The sequence below is a fragment of the Tamandua tetradactyla genome, chromosome 1, assembly GCF_023851605.1.
Source record: "Tamandua tetradactyla isolate mTamTet1 chromosome 1, mTamTet1.pri, whole genome shotgun sequence".
Classification (NCBI taxonomy): Eukaryota; Metazoa; Chordata; class Mammalia; order Pilosa; family Myrmecophagidae; genus Tamandua; species Tamandua tetradactyla.
This window is the reverse complement of record NC_135327.1, coordinates 57014767-57040766: the sequence shown is the minus strand read 5'-3', so window position 1 is coordinate 57040766 and position 26000 is coordinate 57014767. Positions and strand designations below refer to the sequence as shown.

The window sequence follows — 26000 nt, the reverse complement described above, 5'->3', positions numbered from 1 at the left end:
CCCCCCTCCTTCCCTATGTGCTCAGATGGCCCTGTGAGAGGCCCCCTCCTTCCCTATGTGCTCAGATGGCCCTGTGAGAGCCCCCCTCCTTCCCTAGGAGGAAGGCAGGTGGGATGTTCAGAGACATTCACTCTCCCTGGGCCACACAGCAGGGCAGCCCAGGACTCTCGCAAAGTGGCCACCAATGGAGTGGTTGGGCTGCCTCTCAGTTCCCTAGGAGTGGCCTCTAGCCACAGACAGCTATCTGTGGATTGAGTCACATGTGGGGAGGGGACAACGGGTGCTGAATGTAACGCACAGGCCGTGTGCCAAGGTCTGATGTGCTTGTTCTCATACCTGCAATTTCTGGGCACTTAGTGAGCTTCAGATACTTTTCCTTTATTGGCTCAGTCCAACAGGAAGTGTAAGGTTCATTTGCAGAGGAAACTGGGGGCTTGGTGGGGCCAGGAAACCAAAGGTCTTCCTCAGTGAGAAGTCTCTGGGGTGGCATCTACCCTGAGGAAGCACAGGCCTGGCCCTGGGAGACGGGGGGGTCCGAGCTTTCCTCCCTGCTGTAGGTTCCGGGCAGGATCTGCCCTGCCCTGGAAAACTGTGGGGGAGGCAGGGAGAGGAGCGGCAACTTTCTTCCTGGATGTTCATAAAGGGAAGTGGGTCAGGCAGGGAGGTGGTTTAAAATCCCCAGGCTGCTCGACAGTTTTAAGGGTTGTTTTGCTCTGGCCAGGGCAGGGCAGGGGCTCCAGCCCATGAGGCAGCCGTGTGCCTCTGGCGACGTGGTTAAAGAGCTATGCGGGGCTGGGCTGGGCGGACAGGGCTGGGCAGGGTGCCAGGGGCTGGCCGCACCCGCCTGGCCCAGTTGGCTCGCGCACCAGGGGAGGGGGCAGGGAGGAGCTTTCTGAATTGCTCCGGGTTAGCTTTTGTGATGACAATTTTTAAAAACCTTTTCTTTTTATAGTGAGGACTAATTGGTAGTCCCTCCAGGACACACATCTTTTTTTTTCAAAAGGTTTTTTATTGTATAGTATAACATATATACAAAGCAAAGAAAGAAAAAGGGAATGATTTTCAAAGCATATTTCAACAAGTAGTTACAGAACAGATCCCAGAGCTTGTCATGGGCTACCATTCAATCATCTCAGATTTTTCCTTCTAGCTGATCCAAAACACTGGAGGCTAGAAGGAATATTAATATAGTGATTCAGCAGCCATATGCGTTTGTTAATCCCATTTTCTCTCTTATACCTCCTCCCTCTCCTTTAATCCTTCTCCCACTCTGTAGGGATCTTTGGGGAATGCCTGGTTTGACTTTTTCATGTTGAGAAGGGGTGTCAATACTAAAGGAGGGGGGATGTAATTAATTGACAGTCCTAGAGAGGCTGGTCCCAGGATTTAACTGACCCAGGAACCCTCCAGGAATTACAGGTTCCAGGAAGGGAAACCTAGTGCATGGAACCTTTATGAAGTCTTAGTTTTTAACTCTAATTGAGGCCTGATCTCTTTCTTGGTTACTTCAACTGTTATTGTATATAGCAATGCTAACTTTCAGGGCTGCAGCACTCCATTTCTGGGACCTAGGTGTCACAGAGCTACTCAAAGTTCCAGGGAAATACCAGCTGATACACATATAGCTCAGTGTCTCAGGATCCAGAAATACATCCACAACTTCAGACCAAATGTGGCTGCTGTAAGGGCCCACAGTCCAGGCTCCTATTTTTTTATAAGTATTTTCTGAGGGCAACCTTAGCATATTTATTCTTTTGTTTCTGGCCCATTCTGCACAGCCCATTGTTCCCAAGGTTTATTCAGTAGGGCACACATCTTAAACACAGAACATAAGACGTGAGGAACTACCACCCAGCTCTATCTCAAGACAGAGACCATTTCTGTACCCCAGGGGGCTCCCACAGGCCCCCTCCTGGTCAGCACCCCCACTGCAGAGGTAACCACCATTCTGACCCCTGTGACTGGCAATTTGTTTTGCCTGTTCTTGAGCTTCATATAAATGAAATCATACAACTCATATTCTTTTGCATCTGGCTCCTTTCACATAATGTGAAATCTGTAATGATTTTGAGATTGACCCAGGTTGCTGCACGGAGCAGGAGTTTGTTCTTTTTCATGCCTGTGTAATGATAAGGACATTCCACACAATGGGACTATTCATTTTTACTCTTTTTCCTTCTGTTCCTTTGTTAGCTTTTATTACTTTAAAAACTTAAGGTATATATAAAAAAAGATAAGAAAAAAAATTAAAGTATATCAGCAAATGGTGCAGCAATAAGGGTATACTCACAAGGAAAAAGAATGAAACGTGACCCCTACCATACAGCATACAAAGAAACAGAAAAAATTAAGGTATAATTTACCCGCAGTCAAATTCACAGTATACAGTTCTGAGTTTGACAAAAGCACACAACTGTGTAACTACCACCACAATCAAGACACAGAACGCATCCATTCTAGTTTTGGTGGGTGGACTCTGTGGACCTGTTGCCAACCATGCTGGGAATACATCCAGGAGAGGAGCTGCTGGGTCCTGGTGTGCCTGTTCAGCTTTAGAACTTTCCACCTAGTTCTTCGAAGTGGTTATACCAGTTTACCTTCCCACCAGCAGCATCTGGGGGCTCTCTTTGCTCTGTATTCTTGCCTAAACTGGTAAATACACCTAATTTCTGTCTCCTAACCAGAACACTTGGCTGTGGTATATGGCAAAGGGCTGTGGTACCGACAACTGCCAAACAATAAGCAGCCATGACTTGGAGGCAGCTGGGGTTCAAGTGTCAAAACCCCAGCATGTTTTCTGACTCTTCTATACAGAAAAATGAGGCAGTATTTCTCTTCATTTTTCCAAGTCAGATTCTCAAAAGAATTAAAGTGACTCTTACTTGGTTGTGAATCACTGGCTTAAATCCTGCTGATAACGGCTCGCAACCACCTAGATAACTTATGATTTTGAAAAAGTCTTCATTCGTAGAATTGAACACACAAGCACCATATGCTCCATGGGCAACAAACCAATTGGTGGTGGATAAAGAAAAGATGCTTAGACAAGGAGGTTTATGGCTATGTGGAATCTGGAAGCAATTAGGAGATGGCAGTTGAGTAATGATGAAGTTGCTGTTTTTGCAGCCGTGAAAAGCATGCCTTGAGAGAATATGGGATGAGCTGAAATTATTCACAATTTAGTGTTCAAAGAAGACAGTTGGTCCTGGGACAGGAGCCGGGGAAGCGTTCCCATCCTGCCCACACAAGGGAAGGCTGTCGAGGTGCCAAGGAGTGCGGTTAGGATGGTAGGACTGCCCCTGCCCCACCCGGCCTGCCCTGGCCCGCTCGCCCTGGGGAGAGGGTGGCCCGCACAGCTGCCAGCCTCTGAGTCAGCGGCTGGGGCAGCAGGACAGGAAAGGGGCCTCAGCCTCACGTGGCCGGGCCTGAGCCGCCGCGTGGGGCCTCCTGGCTCCCAACCCACCGGAAGCGCTCCGTTTGAAAGGACGAATCACACATGGCCTCGTGCTCCTGGGACCCTGCCAAAATGACTGCCAGGGGGCCTGGGGTTCACTGAGGGGAGGGCCTGGGGGAGGGGCATCCTGGGTTGGGGTCAGGAGTAGTAGAGAAGGAGATCATCTAAGCAGGGACAGGGAGCCAGCTCCTAGGGTTGGCTATAGTGAGTCAGCAGGGGGGAGGGGGTGTGGGGGGTGGCAAGGAGGTTTCTGACTTGCCAGGGCTGGGGGCTGGGGAGGCCAGGCTGGGCCAGCCTCTGTGGCAGTCATGGACAGGTAGGAAAAAGGGAAACACAAGGGGACCAGAAGGGCCAGGTTGAACTCTACCCACATGTGCACTTCTGTCAGAATTCTAGTACGGGTGTGACATCAGGCAAGTTATTCACCTCTCTGTGCCTCCATTTCCTCACCTGTAAAATGGGAATAATAAAGCCCCTGCTTCAAAGAGTTGCGGATCGGCTCAAATGGGTTGGTATATTTAAGCACTCAAGACACGGTGCCATACAAGAGTTCCCTGTGCCTGTTATTATTTAGGGTCAGGGTAGGGGTTAAAGAGAAGTCAGAGAGGTAAACTGGATAAGCCTCAAAATATTTACTTAAAAGGAAGGGAGAGAACTCCTACAACTCAACAACAAAAAGATAAACAACCCAATTAAAAAGTGGGCAGAGGATTTGAATAGTCATTTCTCCAAATAGTCAATAAGCAGATGAAAACATGCTCAACAGCGTTGTCCCTAGGGAAATGCAAATCAAAACCATAATGAGGTACCACTTCACACCCACTAGGATAGTTACTATTTAAAAAACTGAAAATAACAAGAGTTGCTGAACATGTAGAGAAATTAGAACCCTCACACATTGCCATGGGAATGTAGAGTGGTGTAGCCTGTATGGGAAACAGTTTGGTGGTTCCTCAAAAGTTAAATTTAGAACTACCATATGACCTGGCAATTACACACAAAAATAATTGAAAACTGGGACTCAAATAGATACTTGTAGGCAAATGTTCAAGCAGCAGCATTATTCACAATTGCCAAAAGGTGGAAGTAACCCACTTGTCCATCAACAGATGAAGAGATAAACAAAATGTGGTACATACATAAAATTGGGTATTAGTCAGTCATAAAAAGGAATGAAGTGGGCGGGCCATGGTGGCTCAGCAGGCAGAGTTCTTGCCTGCCATGCCAGAGACCTGGGTTCTCCCTAGAGAACCTGACATGCCGGAGACCTGGGTTCAATTCCCGGTGCCTGCCCATGCAAAAAAAAAAAAAAAGGAATGAAGTTCTGATACACATTACAACATGGATGAATCCTGATAATATGATGCTAAGTGAAATAAATTAGATACAAAAGGACAAATATCATATGATTTCAGTTACATGCAATATCTAGAAGAGGCAAATTCATAGAGACAGAAAGTAGATTAGAGGTTACCAGGGGCCAAAGATGGAGGGAATGGTGTGTGATTATTTAAGGGGTACAGAGTATCTGTTCTGGGTGGCCAAAAGTTTTGGTAGTGGATGGTGATGATGGCAGCACAGCATTGTGAGTGGATCTAATGCCACTTAAAAACTTAAAGTTGGAAACTTTTTGTTATATGTGTTGCACAGTAAAATTTTTCAAAAAAAATGTGGAGGGCAACCTGAGGATGTCTCCTCCCTCTGCCCGTGGACAAGTGCCTGCAAGATGAGTTACGTGGAGCCGTCCGGCAGTGCATGTGCAGGCGCGGGCCTCACTGAACCAGGCCGTGTGGCAGTTAGGAAGTGTGGATGGGGGTCTGGTGGAGACAGAGGATGGAAGAGCCACTGGGGCATCTGTGGTAGGTCCTGGCACAGGGAAATGTCATCCTTAAGATGGTCCAGGGAGGCAGGGTGTGGGGTGGGTGGGAGGGACAAAACTTGTCTGACTTTGGTCCCCTCTATTCCAGAGCACCTATAATCCATCCAGTTTTAACTTGCCCTGATACTCAGAAAATGTAAATCCTCTCCTCCTTGTCTTTTACTTGTCATTTACTTTGAGAAATGATTAAATATATTGATCAGGGAGTGGTTCAAGAAATTCACTGCCTGGGGCTGATCACTTCCACCTAAATGGGTGGTGGCCGGACTGATCTGGCCTGAGGCCTCTGGTTCTGTAAAGATCATCAACAAGGGTGTTCTGTTGTCAAAAGCCGATGGGGAAAACACGGAACTATTAAACTTTACTATAGGGAACCCCCTGATACAGTCTCAACCATTAGGGACTCCCAAGTCAGTAGGCCAAGCCCTTGATCTTGAGGCTTGCTCTTGTGATGCTTCTTTATGTAGTGAAGGAGGTTAGCCTACCTATAGTTATGCCTAAGAGCTACTTCCCAAGGACCTCTGTTGTTGCTCAGAGGTGACCTCGCTCTCTCTAAGCCCAACTTTGCAAGTGAAATCATTGCCATCCTTCCTGCATGGGACATGACATCCAGGGATGAAAGTCTCCCTGGCAGTGTGGGAGATGACTCCCAGGGATGAGCCTGGCTCTAGCACTGTGGGATCAACATGCCTTCCTGACGAAAAGAGGGAAAGAATTGTAAGAAATAAGGTATCAGTGGCTGAGAGAGTTCAGAGTTGAGAGGCTACTCTGGAGGCTACTCTTATGCAAACTTCAGTTAGCTATTGCTATTTATCATGGTTGGCCAACCCCCAATCAAAGCTGTTCCTGCCAACTCTAAAGAACACCTTAAGGCTTTATCTGAGATTGAACAAGGGTTCCATGCACCCTGATTACTTTCCAGAGGACTCCAGCCTCCAGATGGGTTCCTAGGCCAGAGCGTCCAGTCTCTCTAGAACATCAGCTAGTTCAATCCCCCTATCCCTTATTATCAACAGCCCCTTCCAACATGAAAAAGTTAGAATGGGCATAACCCAAATACCCTTAAAGATTGGGAGAAAGATCAGAGGAGAAGGTGGAGGTATAACAAAGCAGATAGGATTTAACAAATGAGTATGGCTGTGGAAGCATTATATTGATATTTATTTCAGTCACCAGTATCTTGGAGCAGCCAGAAGGATAAACCTAAAACTGTGGAACTGTAACCCAAATCAAACTCTGAAATCTGTTCTACAACTAATTGTTATGGTGTGCTTTGATATTTATTGTGTTTTTGTATATACGTTATTTTTCACAATTAAAAAAAAAAAAACAGGGCGGGCTACGGTGGCTCAGTGGGCAGAGTTCTCGCCTACCATGCTGGAGACCTGGGTTTGATTCCCAGTGCCTGCCCACACACACAGAAAAAACAGCCAAGGGGGGTGAGCCTGGAGGTGTGTCGGTTGAATCCAGAGAGCCAGCTGGTGAGAGAGGAAGGAGGACTGCCGAGTTGCTTCCCAGCCCGGCTGTCCATGAGCAATTCCGGACCCAGGTGTGGCTTGGGCAAATGGGGGAATGGGAACTCGCTTTCCAAACTGAGTCCCCATCAGTCACAGCGGGCACATCTTGGTGGTGGGCACCATGGGCTGCAGGGAGAATGAGAAGGCTTCTGGGGGGCGGGGCTCAGCCTGCTGTGAGCAAGAGAGCAGCAGAGTATGGGGAGGGGCGTGGGGAGGAACTGATGGGTGGGGGAGGGAGAGTTTGCAGGTAACACCCTCAAACTCAGAATACCATGAGAAGAGCAAGGCTGGAGAGTGGGTGCTGGGTATCTCTGCCCACAGCCTGAGGAAGGGGAGGAGAGGGGAAAGGACCAGGACAGAGTAGATCCAAACCCCATCTATGAGATGGGCCTGACCACAGACCCAGCCACCAGCTTCCTCCAAGCTCCTTAGGCTTTTGGTCACACTTTATTTCTTCCTTCACTCCATTTCTGTCTCTGACACACACACACTCTGCCCATATCCTGTAACCCCACGGCCACACTGCCTGACTCTTGCCCCGCCCAGGCTCTGCTATCAAAGCTTCACACACGTGCACACATGCACATGGTGCCCCAAGTACATCAGCCTGCTTGATCCTCAGAGCAGGGCTTGTGACCCCAGGAAGCGACAGGAGGCCCGGCCTCCAAGCTGCCACCTGACCCAGAAGGTCCCTCAGCCCTTCCAGCACCGTCCCAGGCCTGGCTACACTCTTCCCTCTCCTGACACTGGACTAACGGCTGTCAACACTTATTGATTTGAGCCCCCACCACATACCAGGCCCTACCGGGCTTTCCCAGAACTGCCTCACTGGGCCCACCTCATGTGCTCCCTACTGTGGGATGCATCAGGGTGCATATAACAGAAACCCCATACAGCGGATAAACCACATTAATGTGCGCATTCCCCAGAAGCTTTGGGTTGGCCGCTGCAGCGGTGGCGTGTGCTTCTTTGGCATCTCTGGGAACCAGGCTCCTTCCTGCCTGGCTGTCCTCAGCATGTGGCAATTGACCCCAGGGGCACAAGGTGGGGGGCAAAGTCAGGGAATGGTACCTGAGTCTGCTTCCCTTAACTGGAAAATGATCATTTTCCTGAAGCCCCACACAGGTGACTCCCGCTTCCTGTGCAATACATGGCTCAAGCAGTGCCCCACTTGCTAGGGAAGCTGCAGAGGTATTTTTGACAGGACTTTGGCTCCCTTTGAAATAAGGAGAGCATAAGACCCCGAGTCCAGGAAGGCTGGCTCCTGCCCATCCTGAGTTTGCCCTAATCTGGTCCCCATATTCAGAATGCCTATCCTGCCAGGTGTAACTGCTGAACTCATACCTCTCCAAAAATCCCATTTAGATGCCTCCTCCTCCTCCATGCAGCCTTCCTAGATCACTCCTCCAGGGTCCTTCTCACTCTTCAATCTGTTGGTCTTTTCTCTCCACATCTTCTTGCTTTGGCTACTGCACCTATTTGTGCAGAACCTGCTGGAAACTCTAAGCACCCGGAAGATAGGCCCAGCAGAATGAGAGGCATGTTCTCCCTTTCTTTCAAGCCATCTCCATCCTTTGTAATCCTGTTCAAGTCCTTTCCCTTTCCAGAGTCCTCTCCCAGCCTCTCTTATCTCCACACTTGCTGCTAGGGGCAGTACAGCTAATGCTCAAGGCACAGAGGCTCTTGGGGCCTTCCAAGAACCTTCTATCCAGCACTGTGCTGTGTGACCTGGTCACACTAGAGAACATCTCTGAACCTGTTTAGTCATCTGTCAATTGAGAATCTGCACACAGAATTTCTTCTCGTGTTAAAAATCTCAACATACCTAATTTAAGCCTTGTATCCTTCTGGATCCAGGGGAGGAGTCTCTCACATTCTTAGCTCACAGTTTAAAGCCAGGCTTCAAAATAAACAGTTGACAGCTTAGTGGAAGGTTAGTCCATGGGTGGACATGAAAGAATCACATCAAAACAAGGACTATATGAGGGAGATGGACAGCACTGCCTGCCTCCCTGAGCCGGCTGGGTTTCTATTTCTATGATTTAAAGTTTTTGTTGAGATACATGTTCAGAAAAGTGTCCACAGCTAGGTTCTTTTTTGCAAAGTGAATACATGCATGTAAACACCACCCAGATCAAATCCCCAAATGTGCCTGCCCCCTGTGGCTCCCCGTGTCCCTCCAGTCATAGCCCTCCACGGGCAGCACCATTCTAACTTGTAACAGTGCAGATCAGTTTGCCTGATTTTTCTACCTTTTCTGTTAATGAAATCACATGGTATATACACTTTTGTTTCTGGCTTTTTTTTTTCCATTGCCGTATAGTGTTCCACTACCATCATTTACTTATCCATTTCATTGCTGATGGGTCTATGGGTAGTTTCAGTTTGGGGCACTTAAGAATAAAATGATGAATACTCTAGACAGGTCTTTCGGTGGACGTGAGCCCTTATTTTCCTCAGATATATACCAGGGATGAAATCCCAAGATCACAGGGCACATGAGATCGGCATGAGTTCGGTGCTACAGGGCTGACCTGGGTAGACATTCAAGTGGTACCTAGCACACACAGCCTCTCAAGATGTGAGCCAGACCCAGGAGAGGCCGGTGGCCAAAGAGGGATCTCTGAGAGCACATCCAGAAAGACCTTCAGGCACCTTCAGGTAAGACTTGGACCCTGCTGCCTGACCGGCCCCTTCCCTCCTGATGCCCAGCAGGCTGAAGGAATCCTCTGTGACACCATCTCCCTCTGGCTCCTCCACTTTTCTTCAAGTAGCGGCTCAGCCCTGCCTCTTACAGTTTCTCCACGCAGCTCTCACAGAGCTGGTCTCCAGTAGCTTGGGACTTGGAGTTGACTCACCAACTGAGCAGTGAACTGAGACCTGGATGCTTTGTTCCCAGATGCCAGGTGGGCCTGGATGGGCACCCTCTGTGGCCCCAGTCACCAGAGCCCTGTGTCGGCACTCCACAGTGATCAGCTGGCAAGCAACAGCCCTGGATGAGAAAGATAAGGACCTGGGACAGGGACCTGATCCTCCTGAGCCAACATCCCTCCTCAGCCTTGTGGCTAAAGCCCTACCCTATTTCAGGGGCTCACTCTTCCACCTATAAATATTTTCGTGTATTGCATACCTTGGCCACCTCCTGCTGCTTGGGGTCTCTCCTTCCAGGTTCCAAGGCCCAGAAGCCACTAGTTTGGAAGGTCTTGATTCCTAGAGTCCTGGCATCGCTTGCAAGGCCCTGTCATTCATTTCTTTAGTCACCAGGGAGTGTGTCCTGGTTGATTCCAGTCCCACCCCATGCCTGGCCCTGGGGAGTGAAGATGGGCACAATACTCCAGGTGTAGCCCACAGGAGACCTCATCACCGCAGGCAGACACTCACCATGGGTACAAAGGTGGCAGCCGAATGCCCACAGGCAGGGCAGGCAGGGCAGGCAGGAAGGCTTACCCAAAGTTTTGGTCTCAGTACATTTTGTTTATTTGTATAGACTCTGAAGTGTACAGTCAGTCACACATTTAAAGTTAAATAATTGACTCTGCTCTCTCACTTCTTTTTTTGGCATGGGCAGGCTTAAGGAATCAAACCTGGGTCTCTGGCATGGCAGATGAGAATTCTGCCACTGAGTCACCGTTGCACCGCCCTGGTCTCAGTACATTTTAAAGGACAAATAGAAAAGGAAGTAAAGGACATTCTAGGCAGAGGGAATAGCCTGGTGGGGGGCTCTGAGACACAGCACATTGGGACACAAGTGGAGAGGAGCAAGAAGTTCACAGCTATGAGGGAAAGCAGGGTGTGTGTGGCGGGGTGGGGTGGGGTGGGGAGGCACCAGGGTAGACAGTGAGGCCCAGACACCTCTAGGCTAAGCCTCCAAGCTAGGGCTTCACCCCACTGCAGGGCCCTGGAGGCTGGTGCTAGCTGCGTGCCTTTTCTGCCTGGTTACCGTATCTTTAGTCGCCTTCCCTGAAGAGGGGTCTAGGATGGAGTCTGTTGGAAGTAACAGCACGAAAGTAAAACAATGGTCAGCAGTATCGAGCACTTCCCTGGGTGACACCTCAACGAGGTTGACTGACCTGCCAGGGACACACAGTTGGTGACAGGGCTGAGACCAGAGGTTGCATCATTTTACTCAAAATCCAGCCCCAGCCTTAATCCACTGCAAGAAGCAACAACCCAGAATCCCCACAAACTGCCTAAATATGCAAATTTCCCTCCAGAATCAATTTCCAGGGACAGGGCCCAGGAATCTGTATTTTTTCCAGCAGCTTTCTTGAGCTGTATCTATATATTATAAATCCATCCAAAGTATACAATCAATGGTTTACAGTATCATCACATAGGTGTGCATTTCTCACCACAATCAAGTTTAGAACATTTTAACTACTTAAAAACAAACAAAAAAACTCTAAGACATCCCATACCCCTCATCCATCTGCTATTACTGATCTTAGCATTGGGGTGGTATATTTGTTACTGTTGATGAAAGAATATTAAATTACAGTTAACTACAGTCCATAGTTTGCAATAGGTGCATTTCTCCCACTCAATTATTAATTCCTTGTACTAGTGACCATACGTTTTGGTTCATGAAAGAACATTTTTATATTTGTACTGTTAATCACAGTCATCATCCACCACAGCATTAACTGCATTACACAGCCCGGATTCAACCACTAGCTTTCCTTCCAGTGGCATACTCTACTCTAAACCTCCCCTTTCAATCATCATTCAGTGCTGCTAATTACTCTCACACATTGTGCTACCTTCACCTTTATCAATTTCCAAGCATTTAAATTCAACACATTTAAACTTCCGCACATGACATGTCCTTTTCCATTGTCTACCCACATTCTATGTGATGGTACTCTATATTCTAGATTTTAACTCTGAGTTTACTTATCATAATTAGCTCATATTAGTGAAATCAGAATATTTGTCCTTTTGCGTCTGAGTTATTTCACTCAACGTAACGTCCTCAAGGTTCATCCCTGCTACTGCATGGTCAGGTCTTCATTCCTTCTTACTGCTGAATAATACAGGAATCTGAATTATTGAAACAATCGCCCAGTGATTCTCACGCATCGAGTTTGAGAACACAGCCTTGCACCTTAAGCGTGGCTGTTCGGCCCGGGCCTTGGGCCCACCCGACTTTGCACGAGCCTCTGAAGGCTGGGGTCCCCTCAGTGAGTTCGAACTTGGCTTGCTGGAGACCACCCGGAGGACCCTGCCTCTCCCGGAAAAGTCCGGGGCCGGGTCGCCGGCGAGCCGTTGCGCCCCCTCGCGACGGCGAGGGTCAGTGGCCTGGCCTCGGCCCGTCCGTGACTTCGAGCCCGGAGACCGCGTACCCAATACACAGTGATCCCCGCCCCACCGGACGCGGAAGTGCGGTCTTTGGTCCGACGGATCTTTGGGTCCATAGGCCAGAAAACAGTCCCAGACCCGCGCCCAAATCTTCGCACCGGACAGACGACCCCGCCCCCTACGAACGCGCCAGAGTCGTGCGCGCGCCCGCAACCGGCGAGCGCAGACGCCGACGGGCCACGTAGCCGCCATTGTGCTGCCGCTGTTGGGTGGAGCGGACTGTTGTTAGAAGTTCCTACCAGAAGCAAGGGTAAGTACGACGCCTCGAGGACAGCGGCCCGGGACAGGGTAGGGGTAGTACACTCGGGGCAGAGTGCCTCGCCTAGGCTTGACTGGAACTGTAGCCCCCAGAGTGCATTGTGCCACGGGCTTGCGTGATGCAGTGACGTAAGGCGTCTTGGACCCTACCATTTCTTTGTTAGCGGGGGGGGGGGGGGGGAGCCGCGGCGCGATCTGATGACGTGTGCTTCCTGCGGCTGGAGGGTCATTCGAGGTCAGTGCGGGTTGCTGGGCGTGGGTTCTCAAAGTTTTCGAGAACTTTCTTGTTCAGTTTTAACTGACGGTGGAGTTAGCCTTAATCAAAGGTATCTGATTACTGTGTCTCTGCTGCCTTTCAGCCCGGGACTGCCACTGAGGCAAACATCATTATTTCTACTTAGTAATCTTTATTTTGAAATAATTTCAAACTTAAAGAAAACTGTAAAAATGTTCTTATAAAGAACTCGCATGTAGCCTTTGATAATATTTCCCTTGTTGGTAACACTTTGTTCTGTTTGCTTTACCTTTCTCTCTTTTCTCTCTATTGTTTTTAACCCATGTCATTTGGGAGGTAGTTACAGAGATGATGCCTCTTTACCTGTAAATATATGCGCCTTTTCTAAGAACTTAAAAAGTCGCCTATATAAAAACCAGAATTTTAACACTGATCACTACTCTAGTTCACATTCAGATTTTTTTCAGTTGTCCAATAATGTCCAATAAATGTTGTTTCAATAATTTATTGAAACCTTTTTCGGTCCATGATCCAATCTAAGAACACAGATTACTTTCAGCTGTCATGTCTCTTTAGTCCGGGTCAGTCCAGAGCATTTCCTCATTCTTTCCTTGACTCTCGTGACTGACTTTAGAAGATCCATGGCCAGTCATTTTGTAGAATTAAGTTTGGGCTTGTCTGAGGTTTCTTCACCATCAGACTGAGCTGTTAGCAGGGATACTGGAAGTGATGTTGACCAGACACCATTAGGCCTGAGTCCGAGGTATGTCTGGGTGGGTGAGGGGGAATGCTCACAGACCCTGCTATGCCAGACCCTTTCTATGAGCACCTCCCTGTTGGGGATTTGTGTCATTACACTGAGTCTCTGGCTTCCCTGTAGCACTGACTTTGGACCCATGGTTCACGCCTTCCTCATCCACACCTTGCGGACCCCTCATGCCGAGGACACGGGCCTTTGCCGAGTGCTCTACTCCTGCGTCTTTGGTGCTGAGAAGTCGCTGGATGACCCACGGCCACATGGTGCTGAGAGGGACAGGCTTCTCCGCAAGGAGCAGATCTTGGCCGTGGCCAGGTAACTGTACAGCCCAGCTCCAGGCCATGGAAGGCTTCCCAAAGGGTCTTCCATGGTTGCTTATAAATGTCACATGGAAAAGGGTTAAAGAGATAATAATTATATTGTCATTATGATTATTATGGTTAGCCTTTATTGAGCCTGTAATTATATGCTAAGTCCTGTTCACAGCATTTCAAGTACATTGACTTATTTAATCCTGGTAATAGTCTTTTGAGGTAGGTATAATTATTATCACCATCTTACAGATCAGTAAAAAGAGTCCCAGAGAGTTCAAAGAGCTTAACGTGCTTAAGGTTATGCAGCTAGAAAGTGGCAGAGCTAGGCTTTGAATGTAGGTGGGGACTCTATGCTCACAGCCTCGCGGGCAGAGCACAGTTTGGGAAATACTTGCAGTTCGGGGTGGGTGGCCTTAGGGTCCCGTGGGGAGATTACCATTGTGTGGGCAACGCTGTACCTTCCTCCCAAATCCCTATTCTTGGCCTCCTCCACCTTCCTGTAACACAGAAAACCAAGCAGCTGTCTTTAAAACCAGCCTGTGCAAGGCCCAAATTGAAAGGCAGCTTATGACAAATTAGAAGGTGCTTTCAGAAGCCTAGACAGCAATTGAAAGGCCTTTCTTATTTGGTGAGGATTGTAAGGTGGGATAGGGTAGGGAGGTTGGACAGAACATGTTGGGAAATGATTTTTCTTCCACTTCTTACTACATTTGTTTATGTTGAGGAGGCCTCTGTGAAGCAGGTAGGGGAAGAATCTTCTTCCCTGGGACCCTTTCTCAGCCCAGGGAGCTGTGTTCAAAGCCTCCCTTCTTTTGAAAACACAGAATGAAGTAGTTTAGGGCCTGGAGCCTGGATTGCTGCCGTGCTCAGGCCTCCTGGCTGCATGGTCCTGGGCAGGGCACTTGGCTCTCTGGTTTGAGTTTCCTCATCTAAAATTTGGGAATGGTAGCAGCTAACAGCTTCAGAGCAGTTATCAAGATGACAGAAGTCAATACATGGTCTCACATGGTGGCCTCACCACGCTGGCCTGACCTACTCACCATCCTCCAGGCAGGTGGAATCCATGTGTTGGTTGCAGCAGCAAGCATCTGGACGATCCCCTTCAGACCTGCTGCCCCAGTCTTCAGATGAGCCGGTACCCCTGCACGAGGCCCCACATGGGGCCTTTCGCCTGGCGGCAGGGGACCCTTTCCAGGAGTCACGGACGGTGATGTGGCTAGGTGTGCTGTCGCTTGGCTTTGCTCTGGTGCTGGACACCCACGAGAACCTGCTGCTGGCTGAGAGCACGCTCAGGGTGCTGGTACGCCTCCTCCTGGATCACCTCCGGCTTCTGGCCCCTGGAACCAACCTCCTGCTGCGGGCTAACCGCATCGAGAGCATTCTCACCCGCTTCCTGCCCCATGGCCAGCTGCTCTTCCTCAACGACCAGTTCATCCAAGGGCTAGAGAAGGAGCTCAGTGCCCCCTGGCCCCGCTGAGCCCCTCACAGGTGAACGGGGTAGACACAGCCAGAGGAAGTTTGCTCTCTTTCCTACTATCTGCCCTGCTCCCACCTCTGACATGCTGCCAGGACAAGTAGATGGGACAAGAGGCAGAAAAGGGGCCACGGCAGAGGACAGGGCTGTGTCTTGTCTCAGCTGTAGCAAAATCATGAACTACTGTGCCAGAGCTGCTGCATGACTTACTTAGACTGCTTCATTTTGTCAGCCCCACATATATCCCTTAGCACTCCCCCCTTGGCCACTACTGCTAGGGTGGGGAGGAGTTGCTGTCTGGAATTCAGCCCATCTTCTCCTTTACAGACTCAGAGTCACTGCAGCATTCACTAGCCCTTGAGACTCCTTTGGCCTGCCCAGGATTGGAGAGGTGTGCCCGTGCGTTTGGGTCACTTTGGCATCATCATCGATAGAGATTTTGTTGGTGATGTTCTGCTCAGTGTCACGTCCTACCAGCTCGGAAATGCATCAGCAGTTTAATGGGGGGTTTTGTAACTTCTTATGTCCTGCTCCCATGCCCCCCTCCCCCAGCAGCTTCCGGGGAATCCTGGGCTTTCCTCGTCTGCAGTGAGAGACAGTGGCCATCAGGTGGATGTGAGAGGCCTGGACTCAAGGATGTCTTCATCTTTCCCATTTTGAATTAAAAGTTCTGACTGTACAATTTCATCCTCTGTGTTTAAGAATTTGGATTTGGGCATGTCTGCTCCTGTGAGTGATCTGGTTGCTGGAGCTTTTGTGACTAAGGTAGAGGCAAATTCTTTGTTGATCCCCCTAAGAAGCGTCTGGGGAGGTCTCTTCTCTCTTCCCCACATCACCTCAGTGATGCAGGGGGAACTGGATGCAAGTGGGATGTGACCTTATGAAGTGGAAGGGGCAGCGGCCAATATAGGTGCATTAGCCGGTTAACACTGTGGGAAGGGGGTTTCATCCCTCTGGGCAACTCTGAGAACAGTGTTTAACATTCAGCTCTGATTATCCCACAAGAAGGCTGGAGGTCTTCGTTCCATCAGGTGGTGGTTGAGGGGCTGATCCCTAGGTGCGTATGTTCCCTGGCTCTTCTCTTCTGCCATAAAAACACAAAGGCAGTGTGGCCTTTGGCTGCCTACATAGCGGTAAGACCCAAGGAATATGTGTAGGGCACATAACACCAACTGTTCGGGGATCTTTAATCAGCAGTTTCTAATCATGATTTAAAATTATTCTATTTTCTATCAAGGAAAAAAGCCTTGATTTACATAATTTTCCTTATCTGTTAGCTGTGAGGCATGGCTTTCTTGGCATGGGCAGAATGAGCTTCCTCCTGGGTAGTCAGGGTGTCAGGTGTAGGCCTCATGCTGTGCCTGCCTTGCATCATTGGCCTGCCTACTTAGGAGGCAGCACCAAAGACCACATTTTCCTTCTAAGTCTGCAGTCAAGAAGGTTACCAGCCTGCCTTCTACCACCACCATCCTCAGTGTCCTCGTTGAGATGAGGCCACCTTCTCTATCTTTGGGTAACACCCATTACCTTCTGGCCTTGGAGACCTCAGGGGGTCTCAGTCTGTTGTGTGACTAAGCTACACCACTGAAAGGGCCCCACAAACCACTGGTAGGGTTGTCCCTGCCTTTTGCAGTCTGCTGTGTGGAGTTGCCCTTCCCAGGCTGATGGGTCTCATAAGAGCAGGCTCCTCTGCTCTCAGTTCCTACGTTTGGCTGATCTGAATCCTTCTGGCTGTTTTTTGAACTGAATTTGAGGACATCCTGCTCCCATGGAAGCCAAGGGAAGCTGGGGTTAGGCATGGCTGGTGGCCTCGGTTCTCATCAAGTTGAGGAAACTGGTGCACAGGGAATGGGAGAGACAGTGAACTCTGGGGCCATCGACCTTGGGTTCCTATGGTGCTTAAGGCCCAGTGAGTAGCAGGTTGTTCTTAACCCATGAGCTAGCCCAGCACCCTTTCCAGACATTTCCACGTTTGTCCTAGCACATTTGAGTCCTATTTCCCCCACAACTTCTTACACATACCACACATCCATAAAGCCTGCTATGGTCATGACACTTTGCCATATGCTATGCATGGTACAGAGATGCCCCAAGGATCCTAAAATAGGGTTAAGAGAGATGGTCTGGCACAGAAGACTGCAAAGCAGTGTGGGCTGAATGTCAGTGAATTGATCAAAGTCCTTTCAAAACCCAGAGGAGGAATGGGGACACCTTAGTGAGGAAGGAGGCTCAGTAAAGGGGGCCGTTGAGCCAGGATTAGGGTAAGAATTAGGGTCACTTCAGAAGGAAACTTGCTTCCTTCTCCAAGTTGTCCTGGCCCCATCCTGGGAACCCTGGCCAAGCCACCCATCCTTTGGCCTCCTGGAGAACTAGAGACCAAGCAGCTAGCCATGATACCAGGACACATCAAAGAATACCCCTAGGACAACAGGAAGTTGGCAGGAGTATATGGAGCCCAGAGAACAAGGAGCTTGCCTGGAGGGAAGGAAGTCACAGGTCACAGACCAGGTGCTGACTTGGACATGTGTGGATCACCGGTTGGAGGTTGGTGGGCCCTGCGTAGGTGCCGGCCCATCACAGCTCCATTAGCAGGGTGGGTTTTCTAACCCCATGGCACTACAGATTGCTGCCCAGTATTCCCCAGGGCACTAAATATATATATATATTTAATTATTTACATATTTTACTGTAAATGTAAATAATAAATCCTGTTTGTCAGATGTAGTGCTGACAAAGTCAGTGGCCCCTTAATCAAGGCTCTGTACATTTATTACAGTAATTAATATGACCTAGACTTTTCTTTCTTTTTTATTTTATTTTAACATTTTTATTGTAACATACCTACAAAGCAAAGAAAGGAAAAGCAATAGTAGTTACAGAACATAACCAAAGAGGTTTATCATGGGCTACCATTCCACCATCTCAGATTTTTCCTTCTGGCTGCTCCAAAACACTAGAGGCTAGAAGGAATATTAATACAGCAATTCAGTAGTCATACTCGTTTTTAAATCCTATTTTCTCTGTTATACCTGCTTCTCTGATCTCTCTCCTAAGTTATAGGGATCTTTAGTCAATACCCATGCTTTTTCATGTGAGAAGGGGTGTTGACAGTAAAGGATAGGGGGATGTAATCAGTCGATAATCTCAGAGAGTGTGGTCCCTCTGAGTTTCAGGATTTATCTGACCTAGGATCCCTCCAGGAATTATAGGTTCCAGGAAAGTAAACCTAGTACATAGAGTCTCAGTTTGAGTCCTAGTGTTTATGAGTCAACAGGAGTGATTTTGATTGGGGTTTAGCAAACCATGGCAATTAGCACTATCTAACAGAAACTTGCATAAGAGCAGCCTCCAGAACAGCCTCTCAACTCAGTCTCTCTTAGCCACTGTTGCCTTAATTTATTACGTTTCTTTTCTCCCTTATGGTTTGGAAGGCAGCATGGATCCCACAGTGCCAGGTCCAGATTTATCCCCAGAAGTTATGTTCCACGTTGTCAGGGAGATTTTCACCCCTGATTGTCATGTCCCTCTTAGTGGGGAGGGCGATGATTTTCCTTACAGAGTTGGGCTTAGAGAGAGAGAGAGAGAGGCCACATCTGAGCTACGAAAGAGGTTTCCTGGAAGCAACACTTATGCTTTGTTATGGGTAGTCTTAGCTTCTCCCCTACAGAAAAAAGCTTCATAATGGCAAGCCTCAAAATCAAGGGCCTGGCCCGTTTTCTTGGGAGTCTCTAATGGTTGAGAAGGCACCCCAGACAGGTTGGTTTAGATTATGTGTTACTGAAAATTTAGGTTCTAGACATAATAATACTCTCTGCCTTTGTTCTCATGTGGTAGGTGAAGGTGTTGAGTGCATACAGTGTCATCTTCTACGCTGTATTCTGATTCACCTTGGACCTAGCCATATTGGCTTTGCTTTTAACTCTGAGGCCTGATCTCTCTTTAGTTGCTTTAACTGTTATCATATATGGTTATGCTAACTTTCAGGAATGTAGAACTTAATTTCTGGGTCTTAGTTTTCACCGAGTTATTCAAAGTTCCAGGAAAGTACCAGCAAATACACATATAGCTCAGTGTCTCAGAATCTAGAGGTACATTTACAACTTAAGACTGAGTGTGGCTCCTATAAAGCTTTCAATCTAGGCTCCAATTTTCTTATTAGCATTTTTGGAAAGAGACCTTAGCATATCTGCTTTTGTTTCTGGCTTACTTTGCACAAAACATTGTCCCCAAAGTTTATTCAGTTTGTTGCATACCTCTCAACATCCTTTTTGTAGCCATACCATATTCCATCATATAAATGTATCATAGTTCATCGTTCTGCTTCTCAGTTATCGTACTCTTTGGCTCCCTCAGTCTATTGGGCATTATGGATAATATCCAAAATAAAGAAACTGTGTCTTACAGTATCCTCATTTGGTGTACAGTCAGCAGCACTCTCAATTTTAGACAATTTTCATTGGTCCATATGACAAAGAACCGAGAACAGTGTCAACTAGCAAATCAAAACTGCATCTTATCACTTGTCCCTCACCCTCACTTAGTTGCCCCTGGTATTGCTTGAGTACTGTTGATGTCTTCCTGTTAACTGTTAGCTGTAGCATGCATTTTTAGTTTTCCCCCATACCCCCCTACTATTGACACTCTGTCTTTTATCAAACCTTTGAAATAATTCATGTGAGAACTCATAAGTAGGTTATAAATTGTAGATTTAACTAGTGGGATACATGGCACTATACATCCCCTTTCAAACATATTCATCTTCAATATGGTAAGGTTACTTATAACCCTGCTAATTAATTACCATCATTTCTATCCATTCCCTTGCATTTAGGTTCAGCCCCATTGGATAACCTTTCCTCTGTCTCTAGCTTTTATGTAACTCTAGGTCTGCTATACTCTACAGTGTAACCTGTGAGTTTACTTTTACCAGAGTCATAATAGTGAAGTCATATGGTATCTGTCCCTTTGTGTCTAACTTATTTCATTCAGCATTATGTCCTCAAGGTTAATCTATTTTGTCATATGCTTCAGGACCCCTTTTCATACTGCTGCATAATATTCTATCATATGCATATACCACATTTTGTTTATCCACTCGTCTATTGATGAGTACTCTTACTGTTTCTATCTCTTAGCAATTGTGAATAGTGCCACTATGAATATTGGTGTGCAAATGTCTATTTGTGTCACTGCTTTCAGCTCTTCTGGGTGTATGCCAAGTATTGCTATTGCTGGGTCATAGGGCAACTCAGTATTTAGTTTTTTGAAGAGTCATCAAACTGTTTTTCACAGTGGCTGCACCATTATACATTCCCACCAACAGTGAATACCTGTTCTAATTTCGACATATTCTCTCCAACATTTGGAGTTTTCTGTTTGTTTAATAAAAGCCATTTTTATAGGTTTGAGGTGGTATCTCGTTGTCATCTTTATTTGCATTTCCCTTATAGCTAATGAAAATGAATGTCTTCATGTCCTTTTTAACCATTTGTGTTTTTTTTTTTGTTTTTGTTTTTGTTTAGATGAGCAGGCACCAGAAATCAAACGCAGGTCTCTGGCATGGCAGGCGAGAACACTGCCTGCTGAGCCACCATGGGCCGCCCTTCGGCCATTTGTATTTGCTCTTCAGAAAAGTGTCTGTTCGTATCCTCTGCCCATTTTTTTGTTGAGCTTATACATTCTTTATGTACACAGGATATCAAACCTTTATCTGATATGTGGTTTCCAAATATTTTCTCCCATTGAGTTGGCTACCTTTTCACCTTTTTGACAAAGTCTTTTGAGGCACAGAAACTCTTGATCTTAAGGAGTTCCCATTTGTCTATTTTTTCTTTCACTACCTATGCTTTAGGTGTAAAGTTTAAGCTACCCCCTTGTACTAGATTTTAAAGATGTTTCCCTACATTTTTTTCTAGAAGTGTTATGGTACTGGCTCTTACATTTGGGTCTTTAATCCATTTTGAATGAATTTTCGTATAGGGTATAAGGTAGGGGTCCCCTTTCATTCTTTTAGCTATTGATATCCAATTCTCCCATACCCATTTATTGAAAAGTCTGTTCTGTCCCGGTTCAGTAGATTTCGGGGCCTTATCAAAGATCAATTATCCATAGATTTGGTGGTCTATCAATTCCATTAGTCAATACTCCTGTCCTTGTGCCATTGCCATGCTGTTTTGACCACTGTGGTTTTATAGTAAGCTAAAGTCAGGAAGTGATAGACCTCCCACTTCGTTCTTCTTTTTTAGGATATCTTTAGCTATTTGGGGTCTCTTTCCCTTCTTAATAAATTTGACAACTAGCTTTTTCAAGTCTTCATAGTAGGTTGTTGGGATTCTGATTGGTATTGCATTGAATTTGTAGATCAGTTTGGGTAGGATTGACATCTTAACAGCATCCAACCTTCCTATCCATGAGCATGGACTGTCTTTCCATCTATTTAGGTCATTTTTTATTTCTTTTAACAATTTTTTTTTTAGTTTTCTGTGTACAAGTCCTTGACATCCCTGGTTAGACTTATTTCTAGACACCTGACTCTTTTGGTGGCTATTTTGAATGGGATTTTTTCTTTAACCGTCTCCTCAGATAAGTCGTTGCTTGTATACAGAAACATTACTGTTTGTGTGCGTTAATCTTGTATCCCACCACTTTGCTGAATTTATTAGCTCAGGTAGCTTTGTCGTAGATTTCTCAGGGTTTTCTAAGTATAGGATTATGTCATCTGCAAATAATGAAAGTTTTACTTCTGCCTTTCCTCTTTGAATACCTTATATCTCTTTCTCTTGGACCTTGACTTTTTAAAGTGTTTATTTTTAAAATTAAAATTTATTTTCCAAATAGGTAATGAATTTCACATGGTTTAGAAATCAAAATGGTAGAAAAAAGTTTTTACTGAGGAATCCTACCCCTACCTTGTCTCCATCCACCTCCATTACCCCTATGGACAACAGCTTTCTAGATTTCCTACGTATTTTTATAGTTTCTCTTTATGCAAATACTAGTAGATAAGAACACATGCTCTTATCCTATTCCCTGTCCTCCTCCATTTTATTACCAAAAAAGTACGCTACTCTCTAAGTAAGATTCTGCACTTGCTTTTTTCATTAAACGGTGTATCTTAGTGATCTTTTCATAGCAATATGTAAATGCCATCTGTTTTCTTTTTCATTCTTAAATCCATTGTCTGATCTATTATACTTTATTTAATAAACCTAAAGATTATCATGAAACATTTCAGGCCTATAAAAAGGTGCTTAGAAATATATAATGAGTATCCAAGTGTCAATCATGCAATGTGGCTAAGAATTAAAAGCCAAGTGTTAACGCATTCATTTTTTTAAATCTTTTTATTTTTCTGTTTTTTTTCATTTTTGTGTTTCTTGTGTATGTGTGTTTTTCTTTCTTTATCATTATTTAATGCATTCATTTTAGATTTTATTTTCATTAACTCCTTCTGTTTACATATGGTTTATCTCTATTTAAGAGTACTTAATTCTTTTGTTTTCATAATTTCTTTTTTATTGAAGTCAGTGTTTAAGTTAATGAATTTTCTTCTGACCACTGTTTTAGCTATATCCTATAGGTTCTGACATGATGTTTTCTAGAAATTCTGCAGTTTCAGTTTTTTCCTCTTTAATTCCCTATTTCCATATAACCTCATGAGAACAATATACCTGACTTCTTGTATATTCAAAAAAAAAAAAGTGGTTTTGGTGCCTTTGTACTTGACCTCTTTGCTTGGGTACTCCAAAGGTTCATTATCTTTAAATTGCAGTAGCATTATTAGAATATATCTCATAGTGCAAGCATGGTATGTTTTTTCCAAATGTAGATTCAAGTCATTTTTTATTTCAAAAACATTTTCCTGAATTACATCTTTAAATAGCTATTATATTTCACTGTTTTTAGTCTTTTCAGGGATTCCAGTTATGCCCCAGTTGGCTCTCTTAGCTTATCTTCCATAGCTATCTTTTTTTTTCCTAATCCTTTTAATATGACAGGTCTCAGAAAGCACCAGGAAAGAAAAATCCCCTTCTGAAGGGATATTTCTTGTAGTGAGGAGGAACTGCAGTGAGCAGGGATGGGGGTAATGGCCCTCCTGGACCCAATTGGTTCACCTGGTGAGAGAAAGCCTGCAGTCATGAAGTTTATGACGCTCACCCCTGTAACTTAGATCCTGCCATCAGGACAATTCCAGATCTTACAGTTGGTTGGTTCCTTAACTATCCAAATGCAGGTTGCTTGAGCCCCATTCTACTTGTAGTGGGAAACCCAGTATTTGCCCAGTATCTCAGGGATCCAGATGGGACTTGTGTGTCTCCTGGCCTCATTCACTCTTGTTTTCTGCTTCCCTTACATTGTTGGTGTCACTTGTGTCTCAGGGCATGTGGCTGTTTTTTTCTCTCCCCTGCTGTGTCTGTCACTCCTTCCCTGATGCCCCCAGTAAGTCAGGTATTGGGTATAGCAGACATTTACTAAAGTTTAGGAGAGTTATATAATGATGAGCACAAAACTTAAAATTGATTATTAAACCCTCCCGTTTCTGACTCCCTTGACCATTGCCCTTGAGAGGATTTTCTCACCGCTAGTCCCTGCCTACGTCCTCAGCTTTCCATCAACTTTCAGTCTGTTCCCTTCTTTTCCCTCTGGTCTCCAGTACCCTCATTTCATTTCCTGTTATACTGAGCAGTTTAGGCTCAATCTTCTATTCAACTTGGTTCCAGACCTACCTTTTGGTACCCTAAGACACATAATGGTACTTGCTTAAAGAAGAAGGAAAAACTTCTGGAGTTCCACCTTCAGCAACTTAAAGCACATTTTCAACTCTACTTTGAAATTACAGATTCTCGTGGAGAATGATTAAATTATTAGGGAATGCTTCCTTCCCCAGTATGTCTATATATTGAAGGAGACCATAGAAAGATGTATCTTCCCACATTTTAATTATATATCCCACTTAAGAAGTAGCTATCCTAATTTTTCAACAGCTTTTTTCCCCCGTTTTACATGTGTTTATTTGTGCATTCCCCCCATCATATTAGAACCTCTAGGAGACTTATATTGTCTCTTTTGTTTTCTGGATCATACCCATCACCTGGCACATAGAAAGCACCCAGTATTTATTGTTTGAGTGAATTAATGAATAGGTGGTTTATAGGAGACCCTTGGGCCAAGGACTTTACAGCATCACCATGTAATGTTTTCTTTATCTTGGGAAGTAGATACAAACAATGGTCTCTCTATTATCTCTCAGATGTGGTACTGCCAGGACAGTGTGCCCCTTTCCCAGAAGATAAGCTGCACATTCCAGCAAAGAAGGCAATCATGTAACATCTGCAGGCTCTCTACTACAAGTCCCCTTGTGTTCAGAAGTGGTGGCTTGCTTTTTCCACACTGACTGTTAATGAATAGGAATGAACTTGCCCCTCTGTTTCCTGAGAGAGGGTAGAGTTATGATTGGGTTGGAGAACAGAGGGCCATGATTTTTGTCTCAGTGGAAGGCCAGTAAAAAGGGGACAGAACTGCCCTTCTCCTTGCAGTCATCCCCTGGGCTTACAGCGTCTGGTGGTTCTAGTGATGCCATCTGTGTGCATCCCAGTTGTAACTCAGCCATTTCGCAGCATCATTGACTCCACCTTGAGAGATGGAATCAGAGCCCTGGACACCACCTGCAATGGATACTTGTTGGGAATAAAAGGATGTACAAACCCTTTGACCAGTCTGACTCATGTGGTTCTGTCTGCCACATTGTGATGACAGCAAAGTGAGGCCCACAGAGAAGCCTTCCTTGACATGGAGAGGGCCTAAGGTAGGTCACAAAATTGATGGGCTTTAATCAGTAGTTTTCTTATGTACATGAGTAATGAGTTCATAAATACAATGAGAGAAAATATCCCATTCATGATAAAAAAACATATAAAATACTTGGGATCAGACATAAGTAGAATACACAGTATCTACGCAAGGAAACCTTGAGAATGGTTCTGAGAAGTTAAAACTGGTGGGTGACACAATGAGATTCCACTTCACACCCCCTAGGATGGCTGTTATCAAGAAAATGGAAATAAGTGTCAGTGAGGGTGCAGAGAAATTAGAACCCTTGTACATTACTTCTGAGAATATAAAATGGTGCAGTTGCTGTGGAAAACAGTTTGGCGTTTCCTCAAAAAGTGAAACATTTTAGGATTACCATATGACTCAGCAGTTCCACACGTAGGTATATACCCAAGATAATTGAGAACAGGTATTGAAAATGTGTGTACTAGTGTTCATAGCAGCATTATTCACAATAGCCAGAAGGTGTAAGCAACCCAAATGTCCATCAGTAGATGAATGGATAAGCAAACTGTGGTATATACACACCATGGAATATTATTCAGCCATAAAGAGGAACAAAGTTCTGATGCATGCTACAACATGAGTGAACTTTGAAAACATTATGCTTAGTGAAATAAGACAGATACAAAAGGATAAGTATTGTATGATTCCACTTATATGAAATATTTAGAATAAGCAGCCTCTTGTAGAGACAGAGAGTAGATGAGAGGTTTGCAGGGACTGAGGGGAGGGGAAACTGGAATGTTTCTTAATGAGTAGAGACTTTCTGTTTGGGGTGTTGGAAAAGCTTAGGGAATGGATAGAGGTGATGATTGCATAGCATTGTGAATGTAATTAATGCCAAGAGTTATACTGTTAAAAATGGTTAAAATGTCAAATTATATTATATATGCTTCTATGATAAAATTTAATTAAAAAAG

At 45.7% G+C, this 26000-nt stretch overlaps 1 protein-coding gene and 1 long non-coding RNA gene across 5 annotated transcripts; one reads left to right on the top strand and one right to left on the bottom strand.

Moving 5' to 3' along the window:
• Window positions 1-6677: 6677 nt before the first annotated feature.
• On the bottom strand, window positions 6678-12640 carry LOC143647039 (uncharacterized). Of its 2 annotated transcripts, XR_013157795.1 has the most exons (3): window positions 11955-12640; window positions 9981-10834; window positions 6678-9842 (listed from the first exon to the last, which is right to left on the bottom strand). It is a non-coding gene; the product is annotated as an uncharacterized LOC143647039 (long non-coding RNA). The 2 variants fall into 2 exon arrangements; XR_013157794.1 differs by having other exon boundaries at window positions 9834-10834.
• On the top strand, window positions 12120-25749 carry AP5S1 (adaptor related protein complex 5 subunit sigma 1). Of its 3 annotated transcripts, XM_077116641.1 has the most exons (4): window positions 12469-12792; window positions 13582-13773; window positions 14823-15260; window positions 24497-25749. In XM_077116641.1, exons 1-3 carry the CDS (start codon window positions 12665-12667, stop codon window positions 15247-15249), a joined length of 747 nt encoding a protein of 248 aa, XP_076972756.1. In that variant the 5' UTR covers window positions 12469-12664; the 3' UTR covers window positions 15250-15260; window positions 24497-25749. The 3 variants fall into 3 exon arrangements, with proteins under 3 accessions (XP_076972765.1, XP_076972756.1, XP_076972746.1); XM_077116650.1 differs by lacking the exons at window positions 12469-12792; window positions 24497-25749 and adding an exon at window positions 12120-12458 and having other exon boundaries at window positions 14823-15933; XM_077116631.1 differs by lacking the exon at window positions 24497-25749 and having other exon boundaries at window positions 14823-15933.
• Window positions 25750-26000: the final 251 nt, after the last annotated feature.